A 12,133-nucleotide genomic window follows, 5' to 3' on the forward strand; every position below is an offset into this window, starting at 1 on the left:
TATTGTGACGTCAGTGTTCACATTGGTCATGGCTTCCAGTTCCTTCAGGTACACTATCTGTTAAATTAGTTTTGTTATCGATAGTATGTTAATATGCTTACGGTATAATTAACACAGTCATCTTAGTTGGGTAACTAGATAAGGTTTATGCATTTGTATTTATCGGTGTGCATTGTTTATTATAATAGTGACAGCGGTTGTTGTCCGCGCCACGCCCGTTTCACTGTGTATTGGATCCTCACGACCCAGAAAAAAAAATACTCGGTTTATAAACAGGCCTAAAATCACCACGATAGTTGTAAGGCCTGCTTTGGGTAGGGAATTTTCTTTGCCGTGCATACATTTTCAAAGAATCTGTTGCACTTTGAGTATTTTGTGACTCACAATTAGTTACTTCTCAAAGTGAGGGCTCTTGACCATTGACAGGCGATGTTAAAATGGAATTACAGGAAACCGGGCTGGCAGGGACAATATTTGAACATATGAGGGACGGGGAATTTGGGGCATAACTAGAACTTTGCGATTTATACAAGTCACCGCTGATTGTTAGGTCGAGTGGTTTGAATTCCTTCATATTCGAGAAGTCCCGGGTTCAAATCTTGGTCCGGATACTAGCTATTCTGGCCGAGGTCTTTCGTTCCATCCCATCTGGCCGTAGAATGTACTGTTCCGGTTGTGTGAAATCAACGGACTACATGCCGTAATGATCGTAATGATCCAGAAGACAGGTCACTGTTTAAGCTTACACTGCCGTGAATACCTGAACTCCTCCTGCAAGACAGCGAGCCATTCTTCAGTTTGACGCTGCTGGCACAGTAGATCCTGTTTGAACAATACTGTGTACAGTATTTCATTAGATTCGTTGTTGAGGAAATAATGTCAGCTTGTTGTAAGATCAAGGGAGAGAACGGCGTGTGTCTGCGCATTCTTATTGCCCACTTCGCTTTAAAGATTAAGTGGCAGGGTCGGCCTAACTGAATGAGAAGTGAACCCTCAACATCACTTATTTCTAACGTCAGAGGTTTTAAGTAAGCGCGGTCGGTATTTTTGTAAGCTACCGGAGGATGTTGGGATGGGGGTGGCATTAGCTCTGCCTGTCAGCCAGACAGGATTTGTCTCCCAGAGTTCACACATATGGAAAGAAGGTGCTTCAGCTGGATAGGGAATCGGCTTTCTTCCTGTTTTAATTATACAGTCTCTTCCATTCTTACTGGACTGTCTTTTAATCTACTGCTTTCTGAGACTAGTCCTTTGGCTGACTGAGTGATTGTATTGTTGACTGATAGCTGACTTATCAGTTCCTGAATTGCTGATATAACTAACTAAGGGAGTGGTTGTTTGTTTATGTGACTGGGTAGCTCATAGGAATGACTAGTAAACTGACGAAATGTTTTGCTGACTTACGGAGTGCTGATTGTTGGATTTATAGTCCATTATCCTTTATTGTGTCTCACTTGAATGGTTAACTGAAGCATTTGGTGGTCTAGAAATTGATTGACCGACTGACTAAATAAAAATATTTAAGGGGGGGGGGGGGGGTAAAATAATAATTGAATGACTGGTTGACTGTCGGAGCTAATTGTTTATTGGTTGGTTCTCTTATTTATTTTGCAGACAAAACCTCTGGTTGTCCGATTCGTTGTGCAGTTATTTCCGTAATTGGCCTCCAATCAACGGGATGTTGGGGACGGGTGGTTGGTTCGTTTTCTGGTCGTGTGACCGGGCGAATGTTGGCTTATGATTGTGTGAAGTAATTGGCCGCTGTTGAATCATTGGAGCTTCCGAGAGCCGAGGCATGAATGACAACACCCCGTCCCATTTCTCTCCGTATACTTACATAGTTTACAACTAAGGAGAAGCTGTAGACATTCCTTGTCACGAATTAGAAGGGGTTCCTAACAGCATATACATGTCAGTACAGTGAGTAACTACACGTATTCTCCATCTACCACGTCTTTTCTTTTTGGGAATGAAATCCCGCGCATGTTGACAGTACCGGTGCCTCTTAGCAGGAAGTATCATGAACCGGGAGAGGGGATGGGGTTAAGACGTGTTCTAGTGCTACGGTGTTACCTAGCCCAACAGCAGGTGCTCTGTTGGCATGCTCCGTTGGCCATGCATGCATATATTTATTTATTTTTGATGCCATTTAAACTTGAAGGCGAGGTGAGCAGAATAAATTTATTTTAAGGTTTATTCATCGACGATGCCAGAAACTCGGTCGGTGTACCGCCGAATGTTAAGAAGAATATTGATTAATTAGTTGGAAAGGTTACGGAAGGAATCGATTGTTGCCGAATTTAGGATACAAACTCTGCATTTACTCTGTGCATTTTAAGAAACCCGTGATGAAGCTTAGTAAGTGTTTTCGGGCCCAGAACGTCCCGGAAAATGAAACGGAACGCGACGTTTGGAGAGAAAGTTAATATGTTGTTACTGATTATTCGGTTAATTAAGGACATCAAATTTCATGCGTCAAGGCCACGGAAGTATTTGACCAACACCGGACCCCTACCCATCCTTCCCTCACAGCGTTGCTGGGCTTTGCAACGGTGCAAGTTCTGAGCTGTCTTCATTCGTCTGGACTCCGTTGTTTGTGTTGCATCGTTGTATAAACTTGTATGCGATTATGGTGTGACCTTGAGGCATGCAGTTTGGTAATGGATATACAAAGCCGAATGATAGTGTAATTGTGAATGACTCTTAGCCTAGCCTGTCTCATTAGGTACTGTACTTATCGTATAAATATGTTGACATTTAAATGAGAATTTTGCTTAGGATTGAGACTCTGTGCGTGCTAAATTAAAGGAATGCATAAATAAAAGGAAGCAGTTGTGATTTTACCGTTATGTCATACAATATTAAGTCCTGTAAATTTATTTCCTGAACGTTTTTGTGTTAGCGGTAACGTCCTTCCTGTATGAAACCAGACTTCAGAGTTACGAGGGCAGAATAAAAACAATCCCGTCACAAAGGAAGCCTGCTCTTGGCGTTCCTGTTCGTTATTTCCCTCCTCTAATTAACGCAAAAACAGAAAACGCCCACCCTACTCAGTCATAACACTCTTGAGCTCTTACAGTAAGTTCAAGTTTTGTTAATTCTTCAAGCCAAAGGAGTGCTACCAGATGGCGAATAAAAGCGAAACTTGTAATGATGAAGTAGCCGACAGTTGTTGATGGGAGCATAAAGAAGAAAGTAGAATAAAATCCACGAGATGGGTTACGAAATTTTATTATTTGGTGTTTTATTAGTTTCGGCAGTAGTGGTATGATTTGATGGAGAGAAAGATGAGACCAGAGAAGTAGTGCCCTCCATCGCACTTTATCCTACCCTCCACTTTGCCCTTTGTTCCATCCACACCCTCTTCCTCACCCGTCGAAACCAAAGAGCCAATAACTGTCCCGGAAATGGACCACAAATCCCTTCTGGAGAACGTTTTCCAGGCTTCAGTTATAGAGTGCTGGAAGCGCTTGAAACGTCTGATATAGCTGCTAGATATTCCTTTCTTTCCAGTGGCAGTCTTTGCTGTTTCTAAATCTCTTTGATATCTGGCTTATGTTCGCAATATGCCGCGTCTAACCTGTAGTATAAATGACGTGCAGCATACGGATGCAGCTTTATGGATTTCGGAGAATCTAAACCGAGTGAATTGAGGTACAGATGTACAAGGCAAGAATTTAATTCGTTCCAAGTTTTTCTTTCTGTATCAGCGCTTGAAGACATGGCTTGTCAGCAAGAAACGTCTACTCCTAAGTAACTGCATGGGGCAGAGTCCATGAGAAGGTATATATAGTTGTTCAGATATTTACGAAATTTCTTAACTTGTTTCTGACTCGAAGGTTTATTACCGCGTTCCCAAGTCCCCAGCACCGGACTCTATCCTGAGCTGGACAAATCCTGTTCATACTTTCCCACACTGTTTAAAATACGTTTTAATACTAGGCCACATCTTGTCATCTGCTCCTAGATCGTCAGAGTGGCCTCTTTCCTTCGAGTTTTCCACGATTTGGAAAACTTTGAAACTTTATTGCTATCTTTTGATACAACATTATCTGCGGTACTTGGCCTGGGCCCTTGCAGACCTCGAGTGTACTTTTGAATAATGGTTTGAAGGTTCTTTTCGTTACATATTTTGATCTACTCTTTGTGTATAATCAGTAGAGCCTTGCGTTGTGTATTATGCATGAATGTACACCGTAATAATAAACTCAGGCTGTAGCATGAGAAATGAGGTGTAGCGAGGCGAATTATCAGACGTACAGCCCAAAGCTTCTAGTTGTGTATACAACGAGCACTTTGCTTATGTTCGTGCGTCAACCCTTCTTCATTCATGCGCTACAGATTTCGTCTTCGTGCAAGGATGGAATGAGTTCAGGCAGAAGCCCTTACTGATATTGGAGGTTGGAATAATACTAGCTCACAAACATACAAACACACTTCGAACGAGTTCAAGGAAATATTATCTCTGTAGCTGCACGCACGCGTGCGGGTCGGAGAGGGAATCTTTGCTAAGAATTTGTGAATCTTTTGCCTGCGGTTATAACTATCTCGAAATAGTTCCTGCACCTGTCATTAGCGTGGGGATAGTGATGACCGGAAAACCATTGCGATGATTGAAACCCCTAATATTTTCATAGTCCAAGTCGAATATTCTGAGCAGTGACAATTAATATCCTTGCGTCTTGCGGAAAACAAGCAGTAATAAAATGTTGAGATGAGTAGGAGACTATTTTCTTGATTCCGCCTGGCAAGTCAACAGCTGAAAGATGTTCAAGGCGCTTACGGGGCCGTTTTCTGTAATCCGGCTCTCACAGAATACCTCATGTCCTGATAAAACCATTCGCCACAGGCCATGAGGTCAGGCCAGGTGTTCAGAGCATGTCATTCGATTTGGTTCGTCTGTTAGCTGCTGCTGTTGCTGCCTTGCGGGTTAATGAAGAAAACGGGACTTCCTTTGATCTCCAGGTTTGCACAACCTCATAACGATTGTTTGGTTGAGATAAAGGAGGGCCCGACTTCGAATCTGGGACTAAAACTTTTGCGGCCATGGCCTAATTTAAGATACTCCCAGCAGTTGTCGGGAGAGACTGAGGAAAACGCGAAAACTCTAGGTCATGTTAGCGGGTCTATGAGCTGATATTACAACCAGAGACCTCCCGAGCACGAAACAGGAGTGCTAACTACTTGGCTGCGATTTTCTTTTCTGTAAACAGTGGTTTTAAACCCATTCCCTTTCTTTCCTGCGTTTTTTTAGTTATTTATATTTGCAATAGAAAAATAAAATCAGTTTTCTTGTTAGATGTTGCATATTGAAGACAACTAACTAACTAACTAACTAGATGGCTTACCGAACCCGAAGGTTCATCACCGAATTAACCAAAGCTCTCCACCGGACCCTGTCCTGGGCCAACAAAATCCAGTCTCCTTCAACTCCTATCTCCCATAGATCCCGCCTGAGATGAAGACATCATTAACAAATTCATGGAACATTTTCTTCTTGAAAAACTAATAATTAATAAGATAGTCAAAGAATTGCCCGTCGCGTATGGAATTTAAAAGTTTAGGCTGTGTTTGAATGAACCCGCCACTGAATCTTTTGCCGAATATATTGCTGTCGGCCAGAGTTAAGTAAATGCCTGTGGCACATGCGGTTTGGGAAGTCTTTTGCTGCATTACAAGTAGACCAAAAATGTCGTGCTTATTCTGATTTGATGTAAAGTTTATAGGCAATATTTTATAACACTAGAAATACTAAAGAATTATAATCGATTCTCATCGATCATGAACAATGTAGCAGCGGGAAGCGACAAACGCGCGTACTAAAGACGGATGTTTTCCGCTAAAGATTGTGGTGTTACGCATGCGCACAACATTACTTTCCTACCGTGTCACCTGCGCAATTGGTTTTGCTTAACTCTCTCTAATTTTATTTTTCTCTCTCATGTTTAAGACTGTTAATTAATTAATTATGTTGTCTATTGTTTATTAATGGGTATTACAGCATATCAATCAGTCTCACGGTATGAGTCAGCAATCTAGCGCTGCAGCCGGTAGTTTCTCACGCTGATACGTGTCTGTTGTAGGTGACAGTGAGTGACAATGGAACACCTGCCCTGTCTTCTACGACACGTGTGGTAGTTACAGTAGCAGACACAAATGATCATGCACCAGAGTTTGAACAGATGTTCTACAAAGTCACAATTCCAGAGTCTACAAATTTAGATGAACCTCTGTTTCAGGTAAGGAACCTGTTTTGACTGTTACAATTTTAGGACAGATATTTGGTATTTATGTCTTCAGATCCACAAAGATTCTATGGAAATAAGTGAACCTCTTTAAGGAAATTTAAAAAATCTTTCCCGGAAACCAGAAGTCTGTATTCTAATCTTCACTGTATTTGGTATAATTTTATACGATTTCTACGAGATTTTAAGTGTAGTAACAGTAACCGGAATAATCATGATTTTAGCGATACAATTGGGAATTATTAATGCAGTTGTAAGAACTAGTAATTTATTTCGCAGCGTCTGATAAAAAGAAATTAACTAAACTTCAATATATTGATGGCAGTCTTCTGGGTTGTAGCATCATGCACACTTCTGAACTTCTACATGGCGCTACAACCCAGAAGACGGCCATCTTTATTCACCACCGTGAGAACCTCAAACCCTACTTACAATTTATTCGCATAACCCAAAGGTTCGACACTGCTAGAACCAAAGTCCACCATTGGACATGGTCCTGCCTGTTGGTTAGTGTCAAAATTGATAACTTTTAATTCTGAATTGTATGACAGTTAAGGGGAAATCTGTTCTTTGTGTCCGCTGTTTGATGTAATATCAAATATCAGGCCTTGCTTCATTTCTCATACATATTATCATACGTTAGCACTCTTTGCATGGATACAAATTTTATGCTCACCATTTCATTGTTTAAATTTCATCACAATTTAAACATTACATCAGTATTTAATAATAATTTGAATATAATAATCCGTGGCATAACAGCCCTCTGAGAGCCAAAGCCGACTAGCTTGACTGCTGGCCTCACGTTCACATGCCTAAACAGAGGTGAACGATCATCCAACCAGATATAGGGTGACGTGTGGTCAGCACGACGAACCCCCAGCCATTGCTAGTTTTCATGACCGGATTACGCTACTCACTGTAGCTCCCCAATTTCCTCACGATGCTGGGTTGGCACCGGTCCCATACACTGGTCGAAAATCTCATGAGAAAATTTCTTCTCCCCCGAGACTCGAACCAGCGCGCATTCCGTATCGCTGGTCCGAAGCATGATGCCTCAGATCGTGCGGCTACGGCGCGGGACAATAATTTGAATATATCTCCATAAATAATCACATAATGTCCAAGGACTAGTTTATAACAGCAGTATTTAACATTTGATTAATATGGAATTTAATTTTTTTGCATGCTATGGAAATTGGGACAAATAGTTCATATATTTATCATGTCACATTTTATCTCATTTGACTTGATCTGTCTACTTATTGTTACCCACTCTGAGTGTCATTTATGTGAAGACGTCATGTAATGCCACTCACTATGCAGTTAACTACATTGGCTGTTGACATCGTGTTTACTTTTGTGTTGCAGTTTCAATTCACTGTACTGTGTTATAGCACCACCTTCATTTTAGTTTAATTTCACAGTTTTAGGAAGAAATTGCACTGAATGACTTTGTTAACGAGATCTGCTTGGCTAATAAAACAATACGATGTCTTTTTTTGAGTTGGAATCTTATATTTCATAGTATGCTGTCTTTCTTGTCTGTGTGCTAGATTACACATTTAAATAGTGGTGTTATGTATTACATATGTACTTCATTCTTCTGTGAGGTTTTGCAACTCTCTTCCAGGTCTTATGAGGTAGATGGTATTGTGGCGCACATTGTGATGTACGCTGAACTGTAGTTAGTTAAACAAACATGCATCAGTACCTGTCAATATTTAAACTAATTTTTTTAAGAAGAAATATGTTAGAATTGAAATGATCTACGTATAATTAGTTTTGTGTTGTAGAAAAGGAATAAATGACTCTTACATCGTCTTATATCTTTACAAGATTGTTAGGTGCAGATTGTCTACTTTATTATTTGTTTTAGATTTTTATATAAGTCTAAAGAGCTACACATGATGTTATCAGTTCTGTCTGTTCATTATTTCAGTGTTAGTCAGAGCTCTACCACCACGGGGGCTTGTAATTCTGGGATCCCGGGTTCGATTCCCGGCGGTGCTCAGATTTACAACTTGTGTTGGGCAAGGCCGTGGTCTAGGCGTCACGGAGTTTGTCATGTTTCTAGTGCACATGATACAAATGAAATGCATTAAAGGGGCTCGACTGTTGAGCGGTACAGCGATGACAGAGGCATTTATACAAGTTAGATGGAAATATTACTTTATGTCATCATAATAACTAATGCAGTGGGTGTTTCTGTGCCTTGTTGATGAAGCTGCATAGGAAAAAGTAAATAACAGTTTCAATTATAGAGTGTTTAATTGAGAAGTTCTCTTCATCAAGTATACTTTCCACCAAGAATGAAATATTATTTTACATTAACGTAATTTATATTAGATTAAAAATGAACCTGAAGTTTGCTGTAGTTTCTTCATAATTGATACTGGGAATGACCCATTCAAGTGCCTGAGCACTGCGGGTCCCAACGTTTTCGTTGACTTGATCTATGGACATTCGGTAGGACTCCTTGAACGAGGGGTCGGCCCGCCGCAAGGCATCTACCTGTACGCAGGACAGCACAACACAGAAAAACGCGGACAAACGTCCATGGCTTGAGTGGGATTCGAACCCACTGTCTCAGCGACCAAGCGGCAGAAGGCCCACTCCTCAGACTGCGCCGCCATAGATCAAGCCAACGAAAAGTTGGGACCTGCAGTGCTCAGGCACTGAAGAACCGGTCATTTTCAGTATCTCAGTATAATTTTGTAGGTACAGTCATATGTTTAACCTATGTTATTATAATTAGTTCTGGCCAGACCTTATCAGCGGGACATTCTTAAGGTGGCGGTCAAATTTATTTCTCTGCTTGTCAGACTTATGTTTTATGTATCTTGTTCCCATCAGTTTAAATATATTGTAAATATGACTTTTTCAATTTTCATGATCACAGAAAATAAATGCATTAACTATTCTACATGTTTCGAGTCATAACAAAGTTAAACGTTTTTCATTTCCATGTTATGTAAAGCGCCTAGTTGCGAATACTGTCTGGTATTTAAATACCAGTGGGACACGCAATTAAACAACATTCACCATTAGTATGCTGTGTGCATTAAGTTAAGAATACCTCTATAAAGCATATATTTTGTTGAAATTTAAATCTTGTATAACAATTTGTAAGTAATGCAATATCTTTGCATTTTTTGTTGTGTAAAACACTTTTAACAAAAATTTATATGAACAAATTGCCCCTTCAAACAATAAATTTTCATTAATGTAGCTGTACTTTAAGCTGGGCTGTTTTCTGAGTCTTGTCAGAAATTATGATTAGTTATTTCAGTGTAAACATTATTTTAAAACAATTCCCTATTGGTTTATGTTTCCTTATGTCCTAAATTATGCATTTAGATTTATGTTTTGAGGGAAATCAGAGAGAGATGGCTTCCAGGGTAACATAGTGAGTGTTTTAAATAAAATAAACATCCATTATTTCCTAAAAGGTATTACATTATATGACTATTGATATTCATGTAAGCTTTGGTTTCTAAAGTCTTCAATATAGTCTTGGATGAGCCGGGATAGCTCAGTTAGTATAGTGACTAGCTACGGGCTGGACGACCGGGGTTCGATCCCCGACAGGGCAGAGGATTTTTCCTCCAGCCTCCTCTACAATGGGTACCGGGGCGTGATGCTGACCACTCACCCCCATCTAGTGCCGAGGTCAAGGAAGAGAGGAGCTATACCCCCTCTCACCCCAAGCACCTGTATGGCGTATAGTGGGACAAACTTTACTTTACTTTTAATATAGTCTTGGGTGCCCAGATCATCAACATTAAGTAGAGAAAGGGGTCATGCTTATAAAAATAAGATCAGTGCAGTGTAATATCTTGCCTTACTTTTTATACCCCATCATTGTCGACCTTCTCACTTTCTGTAAGCATTCCCCTTAAACGTTATTGACGATGGTTCCTGTACAATTGGTCGGATAGTTTATTGCCAGTTATCATTGTTCACCGATTGTAATTTGATGTAAAAGTGATAAAGCTTTTTAAAATTTAGTTTGGTATAGTAACTAACATTTGTATCAGTTGATCCTTCTAATTTAATTAAGTAGAATTCTTTCAGAAGCTGTGTTTGGTATACTGTTTTATCATAAAATTTGTAATTACATTGAGGTTTACGATTGACATTTTTCATTTTTTTGGATTGAGTGTTAAACCATTTTTAGTGATTTGTTGAACTGTTCAGAGAAAATTTGGCAAGATTTGCAATTGAAATCATTGCAGTTATTTATTGTAATTCACATCTGATTGAACTAATATAATTATCTTTGTTATTCTGTAATATAATTGATATTTATTTCTGTATTCAAATAACTGACTTCTAGCCAGAGATGATGATAATAATATGACTATCATCAATATATGAAGAAATCAAGTTTCTGATAAACCGTTTAATAATGCACATCAACCATTGTCAATATCATTTAAAGCAAGCTTGTGTTTACGCCTCACACAGAATGGCACAGAGGACCTTGAGCTAGCAGTTGATACGTTTCTCGAAAACGGCACTTGGGAGAGTTTTGATCCCGACACCTTATCAGGAGAACCAATATTAAGGGTAAGGAATCTACAGATCAGTGCCAGGGTACTTTGTATGACAATGTACAGCATCATTTAAAAATTTATTAATGGTATGTGCCTGCCTTTCTTTCTGTATTTTGTGTTTTGTTTGATGCTAGTTTGGAGTATGGATGTATATGTGTGCTATGCTTTTGGGCATGTAAAAATGCAAATGAGCACTTTGTTCTGATATGGAATGTCAGTCAGTGTTGACTAATAATGCATCTTATTGTGTGTAATTATAAAGCATTGGCTACTATGCCTTTTGGTTTCTAGTCTGTATATATTAGTAGGCAGCCTTCCAGACATAATAAGTGAGGTTAGGTTTGCTAAGCTTATGTATGAATTTTGTAATTTATGGGTTGTACTTGAAGGGGAAATAAGTATATTTGGCCCTTCTGAAACATTCACCAAGGTACTGAATTTAAATTGATTATTAAATATTTATATAAATATTCGTATTGTCCCTTTTTTTTGACCTTTTTGGGAGATATGTTTCTTGAAAGATGACATTACAATTTTATTTGCAATAATTCAGAAGTAGTCGATGGATTTTTATCGATGTAACTACAACATTTTCAAACCTGTGCACTTATTAACACACACTGAATAGAGATTTTGATTGTAGTTAATGCCACATTCCTTACTGTTTTGTGTATTTTTGTGTATGTTGTTAGACTATGAGTAGTTCTTACAACTTGTACCATAGAAGTGGGATAGTTAAGTTTTAGTTGCTTATAATGCAGGATGCTGAAAGTGGGGTCTGGATACATGATCGTTATGTTGAAATTCATTTATGTTCTCAGTCTTGGTGATTCATTCAGCTGTAAGATCCAAACCGGTAAAAATCGTTTCTTAATTCGTGATTTCTTTCAGAAAAATAGTTATTGCACTATTTATTGGAATGTTTTAAGTGCAGGATTATATTAAAATTTATGTAAAATAAACATATAATATTTTTAATTAATTATATATCAATACAATAAATTCAGGAAAAATGACAGGAGAATGTTATACACCACAGTTCATGAATTTTTGTGAGCCACAGAAGAATTCCTTCATAGAATCTTTGCAGTTCATCAGCAAATGTCTGTCTGCCTGCCTGTTTGTTATTATTTGTGTTCATTAAACAATTCTCTGGAAGAAACGTGTTTATTCTGATGAAAGTAGTAGCCCGTAGGAAAATGTATGAGTAAACTGTAAAAATATTTGGCTGCTGAAAAAATAGCGAATGAAAAGTAAAGGCTTCAGATACTGGAATTCTTCTGCACAGGATGAGAAGTATTATATTAGTGTTTCTAAATGGTTATGATA

At 38.9% G+C, this 12,133-nt stretch overlaps 1 protein-coding gene across 8 annotated transcripts in view; it reads left to right on the forward strand.

Annotated features, from left to right (window-relative positions):
* kug (FAT atypical cadherin kugelei) overlaps positions 1-12,133 on the forward strand; it is a 488,225-nt gene that overhangs the window by 423,435 nt on the left and 52,657 nt on the right. For 6 of the 8 annotated variants that reach the window (XM_087353699.1, XM_087353698.1, XM_087353702.1 and 3 more), the window contains 2 exons: positions 6,084-6,239; positions 10,716-10,817. In XM_087353699.1, the coding sequence (XP_087209825.1) occupies positions 6,084-6,239; positions 10,716-10,817 (258 nt within the window). The remainder of the gene's footprint in view (positions 1-6,083; positions 6,240-10,715; positions 10,818-12,133) is intronic. The other 2 variants (XM_087353703.1, XM_087353705.1) reach the window with 1 other exon arrangement.

Source organism: Zootermopsis nevadensis, unplaced genomic scaffold (genome assembly GCF_977971745.1).
Source record: "Zootermopsis nevadensis isolate Lab colony 2312 unplaced genomic scaffold, Znev_1.0 Znev_ptg000022l, whole genome shotgun sequence".
In the NCBI taxonomy this organism is placed as follows: domain Eukaryota; kingdom Metazoa; phylum Arthropoda; class Insecta; order Blattodea; family Termopsidae; genus Zootermopsis; species Zootermopsis nevadensis.